The 21,109-nt window shown below is 31.3% G+C and overlaps 5 protein-coding genes across 5 annotated transcripts in view; 1 reads left to right on the top strand and 4 right to left on the bottom strand.

The window, feature by feature from the left end:
- Positions 1–11,439, bottom strand: part of LOC140437210 (prestin-like) — a 187,785-nt gene extending 176,346 nt beyond the window's left edge. Inside the window, exon 1 of the mRNA XM_072526582.1 lies at positions 11,299–11,439. The gene's annotated coding sequence lies outside the window, so the exon portion shown is untranslated. The remainder of the gene's footprint in view (positions 1–11,298) is intronic.
- Positions 259–792, bottom strand: LOC140436015 (zinc finger BED domain-containing protein 5-like). Its single transcript, XM_072524725.1, has one exon. The coding sequence runs from the start codon at positions 790–792 to the stop codon at positions 259–261; it is 534 nt and encodes a 177-aa protein (XP_072380826.1).
- LOC140436016 (zinc finger BED domain-containing protein 5-like) lies at positions 856–1,575 on the bottom strand. Its single transcript, XM_072524726.1, has one exon. It carries the CDS (start codon positions 1,573–1,575, stop codon positions 856–858), a length of 720 nt encoding a protein of 239 aa, XP_072380827.1.
- A 461-nt stretch (positions 11,440–11,900) lies between the features above and the next one.
- Positions 11,901–21,109, top strand: part of LOC140437213 (DNA primase large subunit-like) — a 33,904-nt gene continuing 24,695 nt past the window's right edge. Inside the window, exons 1-2 of the mRNA XM_072526590.1 lie at positions 11,901–12,368; positions 17,960–18,213. Of these exons, the coding sequence (XP_072382691.1) occupies positions 12,079–12,368; positions 17,960–18,213 (544 nt within the window). The 5' untranslated portion in view covers positions 11,901–12,078. The remainder of the gene's footprint in view (positions 12,369–17,959; positions 18,214–21,109) is intronic.
- On the bottom strand, positions 18,497–20,671 carry LOC140437214 (rhodanese domain-containing protein CG4456-like). The gene is made up of 3 exons (XM_072526591.1): positions 20,391–20,671; positions 18,864–19,026; positions 18,497–18,633 (listed from the first exon to the last, which is right to left on the bottom strand). The coding sequence occupies exons 1-3, from the start codon at positions 20,590–20,592 to the stop codon at positions 18,582–18,584; spliced, it is 417 nt and encodes a 138-aa protein (XP_072382692.1). The 5' UTR covers positions 20,593–20,671; the 3' UTR covers positions 18,497–18,581.

Genomic DNA, 21,109 nt, shown 5'->3' on the forward strand with positions numbered 1-21,109 from the left:
AAATAAATTACACACTTCCATCTGAGTTCGCGATTTGTCTCCATACCCAATCACCATAAATATTTCAATTCTTTGCTTTACACCAGTGGTTCCCAAACTTTTAATCTTGCGTACCACACACGAAATTATAAATTAGTAGCGTACCACTGAACTGTGGTAATCTTTAAAAAATCTTAAAAATGGTAAAGTAATAAAAACTGCAACAACTGTTTATGACAACATTATTATTTATTAATTATAAGAAAAAATACAATATACTCAGTGCGAAAAATGATGCTTCATGTTCGAGACAAGAGAGGAAATATCTGGCAATTTCAGGCGCAAATTATTGTCTATGTTAAGATTGTTACGATATTTATTTTTTATTATCAACATAGCAGAAAATCCGCTCTCACAGAGATATGTGGTTGTAAATGGAATTAGAAACAGTAATGCTTTTCTGGAAATCGATGGATATTCATTTTTAACTTTTAGCCAAAATTCACACAGCTCTTCTTTGTTGAATTCCACTTGCAAAGCTCCATCGCAAGATAACTCTCTCACAGATTCCTTTTCATTTACACTTAAATTTTCACGAACACTATCCAGATCCGAAACGAATGGGTTACTTATCCAATTGAACTCCGAATAATCTTCTTTAAAATATTCTTCAAATATTTCAACGATCATTTGGCTGTGATTTTTGATGTTATTGATCACAATTTCACTCGCTGTAAGTTCATTTTCAGTTATAAAATTTTCTAAATTAGGAAAAGATGCTAGGTTCTCATTCGACACGCTCTGTTCAATCATTTGAAATTTTTTGATAAATGCTTTTATTTTGTCATTTACTGAAAATCTATTTGTAGATCTACCTTACAAACTTAGATTTAAGTCGTTGATGCGATTGAAAATGTCTGATAAGTAAGCCAATGATATAAGCCAGTGTTCGTATGTCAGTCGATTGCGTAATTCAAAATCAGTCCCCATCCGGAACAGCTGCACCTCAGAACGTAACTGGAATAATATGTTCAGCATTTTGCCTCGCGAAAGCCATCTAACCTCTGTATGTAGCAGCAACTGAATATGGTTACTGCCCATTTCGGAACACAAGTTTGAAAATAAACGAGAGTTAAGTGCCCGAGATTTAATAAAATTTACCACCTTGATTGCATCTTGGAGAACATTTTTAAATTGTTCGGGCATTAGTTTTACTGCTAACACTTGTCTGTGTATACTGCAGTACATAAAAGTACAATTCTTAGCAACAGATTTTACTTTTGTGGCTACACCTCCGAATCTACCCGTCATAGCTCGAGCGCCATCAGAGCAGAAGCCAACGCAATTCATCCAGTCAAGTCCATTTTCAGCAAAGAATTCATCCAGTTTGTTGAAAATTTCATCCGCTGTAGTTCGTGTTAATAACGGCTCACAGAATAAATAATCTTCCTTAATTGTTTTATTTTCATGTATATACCGCACGTAAACCATAAGTTGAGCATAGTTCGTTACATCTGTACTCTCATCAAGTTGTATCGAAAAGAAATCGCTACTTTTTACATGATTGATGACTTTATTTTTAACATTTGATGCCATAATGTCGATCCTACGTTGAACGGTATTATTGGACAGTGATATCAGTTCTAGCTATTTAACTGACGCCTCACCCAACATACAGGTAACCATATCTTTTGCTGCAGGTAACAACAACTCTTCGCCAAGTGTGTGAGCTTTTCCTGACTTTGCAATTCTTAGGCTAACTAAGAATGATGCCTCTACTGATTTTTCGGTACTACCAGTAAATGAAGACATGACTTTCTTAGTGCTTTTCATTTCTGTTAATTTTCGGGTGAAAAAATCCTTCGGTTTGCTTACTAATGTAGAATGTTTTGTGTTAAAATGACGATTCAGTAATGAGGGTTTCATACTTTGATTTGATAAAATTTCAAAGCAGATGACACACTGAGGGCGTGGCTCATTATTTACATCCGTCACCGTAAATCCAATATTTATGTATTCTGGGTCATATTTTCTAGTAATTTTTCGAATGTTAGTAGGTATTTTATTTTCTTGAATTACCGCACAATCTGGCTCCGAAGTGGAACTCGATGGTAAAGAATTTTTAACATCATCTTGAATCACTGCACAATTTAATTCTTGAGATGAACTTGGTGGTACATTATTTTGAACACAAGGTCTTTTTACACTACTAAGCCACTTATCCATGTTAATTCAAATATATTAAACTTGACTTAAAACAAATTAGATAGGTAGAATTTGACGAATGCTAGCTGGTTGGACGTGCGTGCAGACGCTCGATAGCTTTGTCACTGTTTGACTCGCGTCGCGGTCGCCGAAAGATGCGCTGGCCAGCAAAATAGGCGGAGCTTAATGCAAACTATCGACGGCGCCCCCACGCGCCTTGGGGTTATTAACTCAGTAAATTTTACTATGTATGTCCTATGGCTGCTTGCGTACTAGAGATGTGTAGTTCACCATCGAAATAGTTCAAATGAACGATTCTTTAAACTGAACTAATTGAACTAGTTCATTAATTTTCATAGAACTAGTTCACTGCGAACGATTTGCATTATAAATTGTGTCTCAACTTTTAAAGAAGAAACTAATGAATGAATGAGATCATATATTTATTATTTTGTGAATGGGATGGACTGACCGACTGACTAGTTTAAAAAAAGAAGTGCCGATTAGTCTCAGATAACAGATCATAATTCTTATGAACGTGACAATAACATAAACAGTTTTATCTTAATATCATAATGGTTCGGATCTTATGCCATGCCCATGCACTGGCTTGAATGTTGACATGCTGTACTGTTTCTCGTATTGTAATTTTGAAATAACAATTTTAAGTTGTGGTTAAAATGATTGATGCATCTACATAAAATATAATTTTATGTAAAAGTGAGAATGAAAATGTGTTATTTAATGTTCCTAAAAAATTCACTGATTTTTTTTGTAAGGTTCTTTTAGAAATAACCTAATATAGATACCTATGAGTATACGTAAATATAAAAATAAATCATACGTGAACCATATTTATATTTAAAACGGTTAATAAAAAACAAATCTTAATAATTTTTTGCAAATAAAAAAAATGTTATTTGCAAAACATTTGAGAAATAAATTTAAAACATTTAAACCTAAACATACGATCGAAAGAAATGGTTCCGAACGCGAACTACTTGTACGGTAGTGAAAGAGTGAAAGACTGACTGAAAACCGAAGAAAACGCGCGGCCGGCGCCGAGCGCCGAGCTTGTGTGATGATAAGACGAGACATCTGGTAACCAATTATGTTAGGGTTGGATTTCGATTTCGGTCCTACAAATAGTTCTTTCGCGAACTAGTTCACTGAACTAGTTCATTTTTGTGAAATAGTTCGCTTGAACTAGTTCGTCTAAAAGAACTAATAAGCACACCACTATTGCGTACCACCTTAATAATCGTCGCGTACCACTGGTGGTACGCGTACCACAGTTAGGGAATCGCTGCTTTTCACTCAATTTCATTTCTACTTAAAATTAATTCTAAGCAATAATACAGAACGTTCACGAATTAATAAAATTATTGTACTACTTAATTGTTATTGAACGTCACTAAAAATAATTACAGTTTACCAAAAACTAGAAGTAGGCTACTTTTTTGCAATTGATAATAAATCATTTATTTTCTAAAAGCATATCTTTCAAATTATATCCATTAGACCCGAGTATTATACTTTTTTGAAATCAGTTCAATTTAATCTATCTAAAAATGTCCTAAAATACAGGGTGTTACATTTAAAGAAAGAGCCGATGATGTCATCACTGTAGTGTGTATCACCTTGTATAATGAAATTTTATTGTAAAATGTAGAACATTAAATTTAAAAACCGACGTGTTTTAGATTTTTTCAAAAAGGCTTTTTATTTAGGAAATATCGAATTTATTCCACGGACACACTGTATAGACCAGTCTATCTGTGAAAAAATCATTGATTTCAAGTAAAAATCTTACAGATATTTGAAGGTTGTAGTAAAAGGTACATGAGGAATAACTGATGAAAAATCCGTGAAGACGTATCTATAGCTGATTTTGCTTTATTTTTTTTTTTTTTGACAATCTTAAAATGTGAAAAAATATGTTTTGCCTATAAAAGGTTTCTTATAAATTATAAAGATCATAAAAAGTTTTTTTACTTTTGAGAATTTCTAAATTAAAATACATAAACAATTTTGATAGAGATAATTGCAAAAAAAAACCTTATTTTTGCTTAGTAATTTATAAATGTTAATAACTCTGTTTTTGCATAATGACATGCAAAATAGCTACTCAAAATTGTGGAAATTAAAGTGTGCTAAATTTCAAACCGATCGACCAAATATTTTATAAGTTAATCAATTTGTTTTACCCGGAGAGAAAGTCAGATCATCGTCAAGATGTTCAACTTGACGAAAACTTGATTGACAATGAAAAGGCAACTGATGACCAAATCAAAAAGAAACGACGTTATAAAAAACCAGAAACTTGGAAAGTAACAAAAAGAGTACAGGAACATTGGCAGAAAAGAAACACATTAAAAAATCGGGTAAAATTATAAAAGCTACAGCGATGAAACCCCCTTGCCGTCCTTGTTGACTGAAATGTTCATAAAAATAACAGATGCTTTAAGACAGCAAATTTTTGAGAACTATTGGTGTAACACAAAAAATTGGGAGTCAAAGTATTAATTTGTGCGCTCGCATAACACCCGGAAAAGTGTAATACGTCGTAGACCTAAAAACTATTCTAAAAAGTCTAGCGAAGTCAGCATTTCTTATAATTTTGACATAAAGTTATATAAAGATATAAAAAAAATTTACTTATGTCAAAAAAAATTTTTAACACTCTATTTCCGAAACAGTTGTACGCAATGTTCTCAAAAACGATAGTATGGGAGGTTTTGTGAATTTTTAGAGTTTTAGAATCGAGTACGAGAACACATTCAGTCATTTCTGTGCTACGGCAGTGATTATTCTCGATCAAAAACTGCAAAAAATATCTCAGACCGGAATTAAGTTGTGAAAAAATGTACAAATTATACACCTTAAAATGTGAGGAATACAATATTCCAAAGAATGAAACTGTTAAATTACAGCTATACAAAAAAAATATTCAATAACGAATTTAATATTTAGCATTTAAATCGGTTTTGCGGACCCGTGTGATACTTGCGATCGTTTTATGTTACAAATAAAAAAACTGTTTCGAACAAGAAACAATACCAATGCAGTAAAATTATGACCAACATCTTCAAGATGCGAAAAATCGATACAAAATGAAAGCAAACGATAAAAAGGAAAGCAGAAAATCAGCTGGTAAAACTAAAGTTATAATGTGTGATTTACATAAATGCTTGCCTTGTTTAACAAATAATCAAAGTTTTTACAAGCTTAAATTATGGACTGTAAATTTTACGATACATGATGCCACAGAAAATAAATCTTATTGCCTTATCTGGGATAAATCCGAAGCTGGAAGGGGTAGCACAAGATTGTCTCGGCATTGACTAAATAGCCTATGACAGTTCTATCACAAACTGATGTGGAACAATTGGTTATTTTGTCAGATAATTGCCCCAATTAAAACCGTAATATTATGGTAATGATGAGCTACTTCTGGCTTTTGAACATCTGCCCTAATTTAAAAGTAGTTGACCATAAATATTTACTGAGAGGACACACTTATTTAGAAGGTGACCAAGTGCACGCTCTAATTGAAAGATCTATAAAAACAGCCAACAATGCAGATCGTAACGTCTTGGGATTGGCAGCAATTAATCAGTTCCGTAGGTGCTCAGGAGATTAAAATGGACAAATATGATTTAAAAATTTTGAAGTACTTTACGCTCAGTCTCAATCCCCATCATAAGTAAAAAAGAAAAATACTGACAATGATAATTTTTTGATATCAATCGTAGTTCAATTCCATGTAAAATAAGATACTATCTATCTATCTATACAGTCCTTGCTGTCCAATTTTGGACATAGGCCTCCTCTTCCTTCTTCCACGTCTCTCTATTGTAGGCAGTTTGTATCCACTTCGGGCCTGCGTGTTTCTTCAAGTCATCTGACCATCTCATTTGTGGCTTTCCTCTTTTTCATTTGTAACTATATTGTCTCCAGTGTATAATCATCTTATTCCATCTGTCGTCTTTCTGTCTTATGGTATGTCCAGCGAACTTCCACTTAAGTTGTGCTATCTGCGTTAATACATCGGTCACTTTTGTTTTGTTGCGGATCCAAGTATTTCTTTTCTTGTCTGATAGCCTGATGTTCAGCATTTGCCTTTCCATGGCTCTTTGGGTCTTTGCTATTTTTTCCATGTTTTCCTTTTTAAACTTTTTTAAAGTTTGAGAACCGTAGGTGAGAACAGGAAGTATACATTGGTTGAAGACTCTTGTTTTTAAATATTGGGGGTATTTTCTATTTTTAAGTATATAGGAAAGTTTTCCGAAGGATACCCAAGCCAACCGTATCCTTCTCTTTATTTCTCCGGTCTGATTTTCTTTATTTAATTTAACTAGTTGTCCCAAATATACATATTCTTTTACTTGTTCTATAGTTGTTTGTGCAATTGTAATTATTAATTCTTCTGGTTGGTTGGTCATAATTCTCGTTTTATTACAATTCATTTGTAGACCTATTTTTGTTAATTCGCTATTTAATTCATCGTTTTTCCCATTGTAATTTCCTCATAACGTCTTCCAAGATACACCAACTATAATTTTTTATAAAGAGACTTTTAAAGAAATTACACTCAAAGAATTGTACGTGGCTAAAAGAACAGCAACTGCGACCATTCTTCCAAAACAGTTACCACTACGTTATGAAAAACCAAAAGGTATAACACAAAAAAATGATCATCTACTAATACTTTTACAGTGGATCCCCAGTCAGTTTCATGAGTTTTGTAAAAATTTAGTTATCACCAGACAAAATGTTAATGATAGCGATGATAAATAAATGTTTTTTTTATCATTTTTTGTGTTTTTATTTGCATTTACGTAAGAACTTACTATTTTCTACATTTTTTTATCTGCTGGTAAATGCTGAGACAAAAGACAAAAGTCACAAGATTATCCAATACATAAACAAATTTTTTATCACAGTAGGGCAATATTGTTTAACTAATATACAATATTACAATTAGATAAATACATAATTTCATATGTCTTCAGATTAAGAATGATTGCAATAATTTTCTGAAATTCATCTTATATGTTTCATTGTTAAAAAAATAATTTCTTATTAATCATTTATATAAAATATATTCCACAATTAAAATTTATGGCCATTAAAAGTAAGAATAATGATTTTTTAAGACACGAAAAAAAAAGGAAAAAAGTTCTTTATAGCAAATTCATGATTGTTTACTGCAAAAAGGACTGCGTAGTTATTACCGGAGATACCGTAAAATTTTCCAGCGCTTTCGATTTAAAGTCTTCATTTTCAGATTTGAACATTGCTAGCTGATTCCTTCCATAAGTGTCCACAAGTGATTGGAGATTCCTTTTATTTTAAATCATTATTTAACGTCAAAAAATCAACTTTTTTATATCTGCAATTGTAATTGATAAGTTGAAGGGTTGAATGATTTATTACCGGTGTTTATTAATGTTAAAAAATAAACAAATAATTTAAAACTAGATTAAAAATGACCCTACATTTTTTTAATTTATGAAAAATTACCAGCAAAACGAATTTCAAAAAAAGTTACTTCTAAAGTTATTAACGAATAACCTTATAAATACATTAAACAATTTTTCGGTATACATTTTAGGGGGGTGTATCTTTAAAATTTATATTTCTTGTTAGACATCCTGCAAGAGTAAACGAAAAAAATAGCCCTTATAGAGACCTGGAATAGACCTATAACGATAACAACCTCATTTTTTCAAATTGCAAAAATCAACCCTTTACTAAACCAGTAGAATAACTTAATATATTTATTAGTATTAAAACAAAACTATTAATAAACCAATTAATATTTTTTCGAAAAATTTTGTGAGTACCTTATAGTAAAAGATCCCACTGCAGGATCACTACGTTCATAACATACTTCATCAAACTCATATTTCTACATACATTTAAAATTAGGAGACTACATTGATAAAGGTTGCCAGTCAAAAAGACATGCGTGTTTACAGATTTGAGATCTATCAAATTCTCTATTTTTAATATAGGATTGATGTTCACTTATTCTAACATTTAATGGTCTTGATGTTTCACCTAAATAAAACTGATCGCATTCACAAGGTATTTTATAAATGCAATTCTTTGTCCTTTCTTGTTCATTGTTAGGTTTGGTTTTGCATGGCACAATGAACATAGGGTTCAATGGAATGATTCAAATATAGTCCTAAAAGAAACGGATGGTAAAAAGAGAAAAATCAAAGAAGCGGCTCTAATTATGCTAAATGAGACCAATTGTGTCGCGAATTCCTCGGCAGAATGTAGTAGGATCTGGTTACCCATATTGAAAGAGGAAGTTATTAAAAGGAAAATACCAGTATTGGTAAGTCAGTAACATATGGAGAATACATCATTTATGTTTTTTAAATAACAAACATATAAAATCGGAATTTGGTGTTTATTGAAGGTAAACTAAATGCACGATCAAATACTTACCATGTCGGGATAGTATTATGAGGTTTTTTTCCTGGTTTTTCCCTCATAATTTACTATGGAATCACTAACAGGAGAATTTTACTGTCATCATGGCATGTATTTGTCTTTTTAAAGACGAATTACATGTTATGATCTTTTCTGACGGATATTCTCAAGTTAAAGTTGATTTCATGTAATCGAATGAACTATCTTATAAGTAAAGTCGTCCCAGGAACGCAACTCAACAATATTGGCAATATCATTTTAAAGTCGTCTACTTTAAAATGTATAAGGTATGTCTGAATTGTCAATATAGATGAGTCAGATAAAATTAAATTATTAGAAGAATTTTTCACTAAGTAACAAAACAACAAAATTTGTTTAATTTACTAATGTTTGTATTTTGAGAACGATTTCCGAAGTGGAAATTGAAACGTCAATAAACGTATTTTAACCTTTAATTGTGGCTTATTCCCATTTAAATATAAATTAAATTAAAGCTAATTTTTTTCTTAATATGATAATAAGTATAAGGTTGCCTGAGGAAAAAATTGTCGCAAATTAGGGTTGATAGTTATTGAAAATGCGCGATATCAAAGATAAAGTAAAATGGAGTGAGGATGCAATGATACTATGTAGCTGACTTGACAAGTGATAAGATGTATATTATTATAGATCTATCGACGCATGCTTTAAAAACTCACACAACTGACACATCAAACCAGTAGCCTTGAATGCTAGCTGTCTTTTATTTTATCTTTAATACCTCGCATTTTTAGCAGATGGCACCCTAATTTTTGACCATTTTTTCTCAGGCAACCTTATATCATCATATTAAGAGAAAAATAAGCTTTACTTTGATATAAAAACATGCATATACGTAATGAGCCACGTATTTTACTTAAAAAATAAGAGAACTAAATAAATTTTTTGTCAAAAATTAATTACTATTAATTGAATTAAAAATATTGGCGGCCACTTTTTGACTGGCAACGTACGTATTATCAATTTATTCTCTTATTTTGAAATGTATGTACAAATGTGAGTTTGATTAATTACGTTATGAACATAGTGATCCTGCAGTGGGATCTTAATATATTAACTGTATCAAAAGCCAACTTATGAGACAAGTTTTCAAAATATTTACCCATTTTAGTTTATTCTAATGCCAATTCTAATTTCAACAGTTTTTTTCAATGATTTAAACAAATTATAGGTATAAAAAAATTTATTTAAAAAGTCTAAAAAAACTCTTTTTTAAGTTTCAAGAAAAAAATAGTAAAATCTTCTATTGTGACGACTTTTTTGAGGACCTAAAAAACAGTTTTTGGTCATCTAGAAGTTTTAAACAATGTTTAAACAATGATCCCATAAAAATAAACTGATACTTTTATAAATATATTATTTCTTTTATTCTAAACTTTGATTAAATTTTATTTGACTATATATGTTATGTTGCACTACAAGGATATTTTATTATTTGGAATATTTTTCCTTTAAATTTATTATTTACATCAAATACATAAATGTATCTTATAATAAAATTAATTTTACTAATGAGCATCGTTTTGAAACTTCCTGTATATTATAAATATGTTTTTATGATTTTATTTCAATTAGGAAAAAATATTTGTTGTAAAGCAACAACTTTGCAGTGTCCAACAGCAGTGTCTATTGTTCACCAAGCATACTATCATACTTATAGTAGTTGGAAAATTAACATATTAAAAGTGTCTGATCAGATGTTTTTCTCTGTTCTGCACCAGTCATATTGCATTCAATTGGCTTAATGCTCACCTTCCATTAACTATTATACTCAGTATTTCAAAAATCAATCAATAAAATCAAATCAATAACTGATGGTATTGATGGAGACCCAGACGAACCCTATAAGTGGCACCAGTTGGAAATAATAGTAGAGGTAGACAAAAGACTGAGATGACGGGATGGTGTGGATGGGGACAAGAGGAAAATTGGCACAGCAAACTGTTAATAAGCAGAAACAACTGGAAAAATAGACTGGGGAAGATCGAGGCACAACTAGGGCTGTAGCACCATTATGATGATGATCAATATCTTTTATTTGACCCTAGTATATTCACATCTCTTGTATCAAGGCGATATTAAATCTACTGTAGCAACAGTAAGTTCTGCTTACTGTGCTGAACGTATGCCTGTAGGATTGGTACCTATTTGGAGGTGAGACAGGTTATGGGACCAGTGTCACCTCTCTGTCCTTTCTCTTTATGTTTTTATTTGTAGATTGGGGAGGGTCAGTAATTTTTGCATCCTCATCTGGGCCACCTCTCTATGTCCATTTTATTCCCTTTATTCTCAAGATGGATTGGGGCAGACAGTGCGCCTATACTGTGTCGGAGTAGCCGCAGCTCTCTGGGGTATCACTTAGGCAACACTTTCTCACTGTATCACTGTGCCTAAGCCTCAAGATTAGGGAATACTGTGGTCCCGGAACCAATCAAGGAAATGGGTAAATTTATTGTTTACATTGATGTATTTTTAATTGATAATTGTGACTGTTAATAGCTTATAAGTAATTAAGGGTGGTACATTTAAAAAATTTAATATTTTATGTTATGTTCATTAATTTGCTTTTTATCATTTCTCTAAACAATAATATTATTTAATTTACAAACTATGTAGCTGACTTACCTTTAAATAAATGGTAAGTTTAAACTAGAATTATATCACAGATAAGCGTCATGAATTAATAGCACGTGTATGATCACAGTTTTTGTTTATTTTTAAATCATTTTATTTTTAACATTTTTAAATGACAAAATTGACATTTTTGTATTTGGATGTTGCCGAAATGTCATTATCAGCTGATTCCAAGCAATAAAAATTCAAGGTTATAATAAGGTAAATTATTGGCTAATTGGCAACGGGTGTAAAATTTGAAATAAACAGTTTAATATGTTTCCGAACATTCCCGATATCACTTTGACGGAGGAGCTTACTATTTTGCAGGGTCTAATAGTAATGATGAAATATTATAGTATAATTTTTATATAGGCTCACATTACGTTATTATAGTAATTTCTATAGTGATCTGAACATTAAAAACATTATTTTTTGTATATCCAGTTGCTTACAAAAGTTTTAGATACCTATCTATCTATATATAGGTGAAACGAAACCAACCAAAAATAATAACATTATACACGTATATAAATAGCATATGCCTTTAAAACACATAGATATTGTATCGTAACTGGGAAATGTTTTCCAATATGAGTGGCGTAAGGCACATTATTCTAGTTTTAACTAACCATTAACCAATTTTATTTGTTACACGGGAACAGTGAAAAGAAGATAGAACAATTTTAACCTTAACCTATATCTTGATGGCGGGAAAAAGTAAATCAAACAATTCCACTTTCACAACAAAGAATTTTCCTTTAAAAGCAATTTAAGTAGTTTTGTATTATTATGGATACATCAACGGGAAGAAGACGAGTAAATCTTACTGTTGAAAACACTGAAAATTATATAGAATATTCCCATGACCTTAACATGTATGATAAAGCTCCTGATCATATTATTCCTCTGAATGAATTTGAAGAATTAGCTTTGGAAAGATTACAGCTATTGAGAATAATAGAACAAGCATCTGCCAGAGGTCACAAGCAATTTTCGGAAGACTGGAAAAAGTATATTAAGGAAGAACTTGCCAAACTTGGACTAAAAAAATATTTAAGATTACTTCTTGGTTACAATGGGTAAGTACTCTTATTCTTTGCTTATCAGCAAAAATATATTTATTGGACATAGATATTTATTATTAGAAAAGCTTTAATTTTCAATGTACAATTTTGATACAAAAGAACAGATAATGGCTTACTGGTGGTAATAAATGGAAAGATTGTTTTAACTGCTTAAATATGTTTTGAATAATTAGATTTTCATACATAGATATTCACTTTTTTGAATAATGAACTGACTTTAAATGGAGAAAGAGTACTAACAATCAAATACATAATGAAAACAAAACAAAAATCCCAAAACTGCAAGATTTTTGTGAAACAATATTCACATATACCTACCTGGGTTGTCATAATTTTGAAAACCAGCATTTATGAGCCAGTGAAAAGATCTAGATCCTTCATTAATGACCCATCACTAATTAGGGGAAAGTTTTAGAAACAAATAATAAATATATTATTTATTCTTGACCCTTTGTTTTTAAAACTAGATTTTCTCTTGTACAGCATAGTATAACTATATAGCGTTCCACGTTAAGAAAATAACATTAGGCTTATGGAGATCAGTGTTGCCAAAACTCTCAGGCATGCAGTTTACTAGATTGTCGAGATATTTTTCGAATTTCCATTTTCAATTAACATTTAACTGTAAAGTCAGAATAACAACTGAAAAACCACAAAACCTTATTATCATTATGTAGTCTCAGAGAACGACATAAAATCGCTGACATACCTACACCGTATTATTTTAAGTTGCAATTAGTAATTAGATATATGCATTCCAAGCGGTCCGTTTATTTGCTTTTAAATCTTTAATAGCCGGCAAAGTGCATGATTTAACTAACCAATATTTTCTACTGATTTCTATGATTCATAGTATATTCTTACCGAAAAACAAATAAACTATCATTACTATAATTAAAATAAGATAAAATAAAATTATCTTTTGTAAATACTATTTATTTAATTAAAATCATTTTCCCTACTTTTCATCTCTTGTTTTGAATGGGCACTTTTGGTCAATTACGTTAAAAAACATTAATTTAATTCATGTCTGTGAAAACGAAAATACAAATTATACAACCTTGAATCGCACTTGTGTTCATCGTGGCATCGCTGCGCTTCTATCGTCCATAAGAAATACATGGCCCTATCTCCGCAATGTTATTTTCTTAACGTGAAACGCTCTATAGTATAAAAATGTATTCTTAGAATTAAAGTTCTGATTATGTTTCATTTACAGTTCTTGTATTCTCTTTTATTAAATTTTGTCACGGATTCAGTTTGATAGTTCTAGTAAAGTATTGCTAAGTTAGGGAGGGCTTCAGTATTTTTTAATTTTTGCAAATTCCTTAAATCATGTTTCTTAGATATCATTTTTTATGAAATTGTCTACTCTCTTTCTTCTTTAAGTGTCCTTTTTCTATCTCTGTCTCTTTGATTTATTTTTCCTTAACCAATAAAGATTTATTTCATAATGCGTTTCACATATTTTCTCCATACAATAATAATTGTTGTGTACATTAATAATGTGATCTTTATTTTTTTCTTCTTTAATTGTTCTTTCTGTCCTCAGCCACTACAAACCTGAGATTTAGCCTTCATAGTACTCTTCAAATTTTGGAGACTTATTTCTGGACATTAAACATCCACCCATGCCTGCACTTCATCCTCCTCCTAAGTGCCTTCTCTTTTGAGGTTGGCGATCAATATGGCAAATTTCTCTCTGTTCTGGGATTCATGAATTAATTCATTTCCTATTGTGTGGGTCTAATCTCTGATGTTTCGTAGCCAAGATTTTTTCTTTTGTCCTATGCCCCTTTTACCTTTAATCTTGACTTTTAATATTACCTGGAGCTGCTCAAATTCCCTATGGCGCATTATGTGTCCTAGATATGACGTCTTTCTAATTTTGATAGTATTGACCAGATGAGGGTGTGTGTTCATTGCTCTCAGTATTTCTTCATTCATAGTTCTGCTGGTCCAGCTTATTCTTAGCATTCAGCACTACATCCACATTTCAAATGATTTTAATTTGTTGATGTCATACTTACTGTTTTAATGTCCAGGTCTCACAGCCATATAGTAATAGAGACCACACATAACCTTTAGTGTTATCAATCTTATTGAGACTGATATTGCTATTTCAATGCATCTTCTAATTTCTTTTGAGTGGTCTAGTTGACTATTTAGTTCTCTGCCCAGGTATATGAAGCTTTGGGAACTCTGAAGGATGATACCATTTATTTGTATGTTAGGTGTAACTTGTTCATGGGGGTTTTTGTGGAATACCAGAATTTTGGTTTTGGAAAAGTTAATGTCCAAGTCCAGCCTGTGACTTTCTTCTGATAATATGTTAATCAATATTTTTAGTTAGTCTTCTGTTTCTGCTAATACTGCACTTCATAAGAATATGGAATGCATCACCAAGCACAGCAATCTTTACACTTGATCTGAATAAACCTTCAGTCTATCTAGGACACCTAATATGTTTCTGCTCTCTTAACAACTTGCTACACTGTGCACTGTGATTCTCAGATACCCCTGTAAATTCAACTAAAGGTAACTGTCAGTTATTCATGACAACCTGTAACTCCAAACACAGTTTTCAAACCCTATTGACAAAACTGCCTCTGATAAAGCCAAATTTAGTGCCTTTTCATTCATCCATAGTGTAATTTTCTTAATCCCTGTATCTACCTTCCCTTTCTATTCCAGTCACAGCCAAGATCATCAGTATACACGCTTATATCTATAAAACCACCCATTCATCCATATCTATAAAACCACCATTGTCAAAAATTATCATTAAATACATAACATTTTATTTGCAAATATTTATTTTTACTTGTTCATGTAGTACTCCTAAAATTTATTATAATCATATTATGCGTTTTCATTTGTTATTCATATTAATCAGGAAATTGTATAAGCTTGTCGATCAGTGGACTATTCGACAAATATACATAAAAAATAAATAACAATTTAATTGTTTCATTGCATTTGTCCTTATTTTTCTCGTGCATACTTACAATCATGCATACACTTACAAAGCTTTAGAGAAATACCAACAGATGGCAATTGGCGTGAAGTAGACAAGACTATTGCCATTTTTTATGCAATCTCTGAATAAAAGTAATTTAAGTATTTGTGGTCAAACAGTCATTTTAATAACTATCAAGAAATCTAACAAAATACTAATAATGTTATCGTTATGTTTAGATGTCTATTAAACGAATGATAACAAACTGATTTCCAAACCAGTATTTTTTAACAGGTATTTTTGTTTACGTGTATCAGTTTGACCTGATCCACAAAAATACTTGGATCAACCACCTCTATCCCTTTCTAGTTCAAATATATTGTCCTATCACAGCCCTATCACTAGAGATGGTCTTCTGCTTCTAGAAAATTTCTCAACACAGAGCTGAGCCAGAAGTGATATTTGCGTAGTGTGACTAAAACACAATAGCTCCTGTACCAGTGGTCAATACCTAGCAATCTTTCACCCTCATCATTACATATACTGTCAATTAGCCTCTCCAAAAGCCATGCACTGCCTAGGATAGGCCACCCACTTTTTCAGATTCTGGTATAAAAAAAAACACAGCTCTAGATTTCCTCGCAGTACAGATGGCAGCAATTTGGCCAATCCTCATACACTGTGCAGGGTTCCAGGTCATTTCTAACTGGGTATCTTGCCTCAATGGAATCCACAATTTCTTAACTAAACACTAGTATTCTTCCATTCCAATAGCATTCTTAATAGTTACTCTTAGCTCTGACCCAGTGATCCCTATCTCAAACAAATAACTCTTTCTCTATTCACCCCAGTTAAATGTCAGCTTGCTCCTTAACTGACTTCGATCTCTCTTGTCATCTCCCCAGTTTTAAGTTTAATCAGTAGATCCCCAGAATGGGTTTTGTTTAGAGACCTAATCATCGTATCCATCTTCTCCACACTTATACCAGTTCTTAACGAACCTAGCTATTCTGCACAAGAGGTACCCTTAATCTTGTTACTTTGTCATATGCCTACTGCCAAAGACAGTATCTGGCCAGATCTTCCAGGACACCTCCATGTAGTCTCCTGAAGATATAAATCCTTAATCTGAACCAGTTTGTAGTCTGCTTCACCACTCTCTGTCTGGATTTACAGTTCTTTCAGTGGCAATCTCCTACTTACTATGCCTATATTCTATAGATTCTGTTCAATATTTTCCCATCCTGCTTCCTGTATCCATGCATCAGGTTATTAGCATGTTTTATGCTAATGCAGTCTTTTAAGTATGAATATTTCAGATACCAGTATATTTATACTAGTGGTTGCTTCATGTGTTGTGTATAGCATCTCCTTTTCACTGATAACCTTAAGGCCATTCTTGTTCTCACTTTTTGTACTGTTGGTTTTATAATGTTCTCCATATTATTTCCCAAGAATTGGGTCAAATCTAAAAAATTAAGTAGACCAGTGTACCCATACCCCAAGAAAGCTGTATTCTCCTCCATTGTATTTTCTTTGTATTAGTTGAGGTTGTCTTCTTGGGCATGGGTTTGGATATTAGGAAGTAGATGAAATATAGGTGTGGTAGTTTGAAGAGTGAAAATAAAGTAGTGGCCATCTGAAGTCTAATACTTAGTGATTCCAATTAAGAAGAGGCTAAGAAAGATCACTGATAAAGATAAGACATTTTACTCATGGCAAGTAAAGTGAAGAACGTTATGGCCGATTAGGTGCAATAGCTAATGGCAATTAGCTTGCAGATCAGGGTATTGACTACAGGCAGTTTGGCACATTCAGCATAAAGAATAGAGGACACATTATTTCGAAGTATACTATAAATCTGGTACATTTCAACTCCATGGCCTGACATGCCCAGTTTTTATTGTTAAATGATTTTTTAGTATCTTTGGTGCATAATAGACACTAATCTAAGCACTTTAATAACTTCTTTTTTGCATTTTTATCCATTAAGCATGTCTTCAATCTCTCTCTCTCTCTTTCTTGTCGTTTCCCCATTACTGAGGATCATGATTTCTTCCAATATTCCTAACAATTTTTCTCCATTGGTCTCTATCTTCAGCTGCTCTGAAAGCTTCACAGAATGAGTATCCAGCTGAATTCTTAATTTGGTCGGACCATATAATTTGATGACCGCTCCCTTGATCTTCTCCCTGGAACATTTCCAGAAACAATTAATCTCTCCAAACTATCGTCACCTCTGTGAACCATGTGACCGAAAAATTGCAGACATATTGTAGACAGCTTTTTTTAATCTCGAGTTGGTTTAGAATGGAAACATTTGTTCTATGAGCTGTCCAAGGTATGCGCAGCATTCTTCTCCAGCACCACATCTCAAAGGCATCAATTTTTTGGCAATCCAAGTCAGAGTATCTGCCTCTTACAAAAATATTGAGAATACAAGGGCATTCACCAGTCTCATCTTGATATTTTGAAAGATAGATCTGTCTTTCCAAACTTTAGTGAGATGATGAATTGCATTTTTTGCCATACCAATATGTCTCCAACATCTTCAATACAAAAGAATAATTCACTTATTAAAATTATATTGTTATAAGTTGAAATTTGTTATTTATTGTTTTTGTAGACAAAGTGAACAAGATATACAAGCAAGAAGAGCGGATCATTTTTCACATTTTATCCTTAGGCTTGCATATTGCCGATCAGATGATTTAAGAAGGTGGTTTTTAAGTAGGGAACTTGAGTGGTTTAAACTAAGGTTTATTGTTCAAAACCAACAAGGAGTTATGAAATTTTTACAACTGAATAATCTTACCTATGATCCCATATCATCAGATATTAAAGAAAAACTGAAGCAAGAATTGTTGGCATCTACATCTGGTAAGTGAAGTTTTTGTTGTTGATTGACAACAGCAATATTACTTCTACATGTTTTAAGTTTCAATTTGCAATATTTACTAATACACTTAAAACTTTTATTAATACACATATATTTTGGATATGTATGATAATTTTATAATTCTTGACCAATCACATTTTCTTAACGTAAGAATTATTCATACAAATTTAGTATTAATTTATATTTTTAATTTTGTTTAAGTTTTTGAAAATTCAGGAATGTGTTATATTTTTAATCAGTCTAAATAGAACAGAAATAAAAAATAACATTTTTTCTAAATTTTTATTTTTGCATTACAGACTAAAATATAAAAGAGTCTCACTTCATTTCATTTTTGCCTATTTTGTACCTAAGAATGTTTAGATGACCATTCCGTCCAGCTACCTTGGTAATATTTGGCACTGAAACATTTTAAATTAGTTCAATTAAAATTATTAAACATTAAATTGACTAAGTATGAAATAGCAAACTAGACAAGCATTAATTACATGTAATATATATTTTAATATATGTGTTTGTAAATTGCCACAAGAAAATATTTTTTAAAATAACTTCTGTATAATCTAATCTTACTTGAAGATATAATTTTTTTCTGTAATAATGTTGCTTAATATAGTATTGTAAAACATACTTTTTAAATCCAAGTGATTCTGCCAATTCTGCTGCTTTTGCAGCACGTCCCCCTTTCATGCAATAAAATATTAAAGGAGAATTAGCTTCTGGTTTTGGACGTCCATAGTTATTTTGAAAAGCTTCACTTGAAGAATCCTTTAAAACATCTTTGACAGTTCCCACTAAAATCAAATAATCAGTAGACAATTTCAACAAAAAATGTTTATAATTCTTGTATTTGTTGCAATATTAAGGAATATGTAGGCTTTTCATATCAATGTTTTGTAATGGTACATTGTATTCAGGGTTTGTAATGGTCCAAAATTGTTTGTTATCTAGATAGATAGTACATATTTGGTATTATAATATGACACCTTATTAATAGTTGAAATAAATTTACTGTTGTAGGATTTTAATAGAAAAAAAAAATAATAATCATAAATAATTATCATATAATATAATCGATATATCCCTTAATTTTGATTAAAAACTTTCTATTTGTAATTACTAATCTATAAAATATCTCAAAAATTGATGCAGTTTTATTTTGTTAATAAACTGTCTGTCTCTTGTCTGTTGTCTCTTAACTTTCAGTCCAAGCCAAAAGTTTATCAATACAGAAAAAAATATGAATTATAACTTAGCAGCAAAAAAATATTCACATGCAGTTTATTAAGAAAATAAAACTACATCAGTTAAAACAACAGTTCAAATACCAATAGAACTTCAATTCAAAATGAATTAAAGAAAAAGCTAAGCTTACACAAGTTCGCTCTGAGGAATCCAAAAGGACGAAATATGTATAAGCAAAATGGTGGAGCTTTATATTGATATTAAATCTTAACTGTCTTTCGTAAAATGTTTATTTTTCAAACAATTGAAATTTTAATGGAAAGTATTATTCTACTCTGGTATAAATTCTAACATACACTACACTTAACAAATTGATATCTGGAAAGCATTATAGAAGTAATTTGGGAAATATCAAAATATCACAAATGCAATATCTCCTGACAAAAAATAAGACTCACAAAGATCAGATTGAATGAGAAGGGTTTATGTAAACTTAAAATTCTAGCCAGATAAGGAGAGGAATTTAAAGACGGGATAGAACACAATATTTGAACCAATTTAGCTGGTGTCTGAAAAAAGCATGAAAAGAACAGCATCTAATTAAGAAAATAACTTAAAATAAGTTATTAATATTTGTTCTGAAATTGATCTATATTCAATTATTTAAACATATTATAAGACTTTCTTGGCCAGTATTGAGTATATAGTGTAGGCTTTCTTGGCCAGTATTGAGTATACAAATGGTATAAATAGCACAACTGATCATAAAGGAAGATCACCAAAGAGCCACATAGCATGTACCACTGAATTTCTTTTGATAATTTCTGCCGCAGTGGCAGATGAAACATCAGGAACAACTAATTCCAGGTTAGGGAGTATAAATAGGGGAAAAATGTATTATTATATAAGGATCCTCTACAACAAAGTCAAGATGTCTTGACATAACTGGAGTTTCTTTGCATTGTTTACTTACAGGGTATATTAATACTTTTTCCAATCAAACCTGATGATTTTACTTCATCTGGTTCTCTAACATCCACAATCCACACATTGTTATCATTTGCAACTTTTTCTACTTCATCTATATTAACAATTTTATCGGCCATTGTTGTAACCAAATTTCGAACTATTCTGATATTCAATCGTTTGTTGACTAAATTAAATAACATTGACATATATTTAATTTGTTGATGGGTTTGCGGTTTGCCGACAATTAAATAAATCTTGGAGAACAGGTTATGTTTGAATTGATAAATGATAAAGGTCATGAATATTTGAATGTACGGCTCATGCGCTATGCGGTACTGCTTGAACAGAGTTGGACTTACCAACAATTTAAAAGAAGTAATTAACTTTTAAACAAAATATGAAACTACAATATTTTTTTATTTAAATTAGCTTAAAATTCGCCGTATTGAATTATATCAAATAGGTATATCAAATTTGGGGTTAAACGGTATATAATTTGTAGAAATAAATATCATAATTATATTGTAGTTCTTCTCATACCCATCCTTAAATCCTGCCGTGTGCTCGTGCCAATTGTGAATTAGACAATTGTTTAGGTACTTGCTATGAGATTAAGATCGCATTTTATTACAATTTGAGTTAAAAAAAAAACAAAACTTGTGTTTTGTTACTTTTATATAAACTAATATAAATTGGTTTATTTGAAAATAAATAATAGTTATT

This window comes from Diabrotica undecimpunctata, chromosome 3 (assembly GCF_040954645.1).
Source record: "Diabrotica undecimpunctata isolate CICGRU chromosome 3, icDiaUnde3, whole genome shotgun sequence".
In the NCBI taxonomy this organism is placed as follows: domain Eukaryota; kingdom Metazoa; phylum Arthropoda; class Insecta; order Coleoptera; family Chrysomelidae; genus Diabrotica; species Diabrotica undecimpunctata.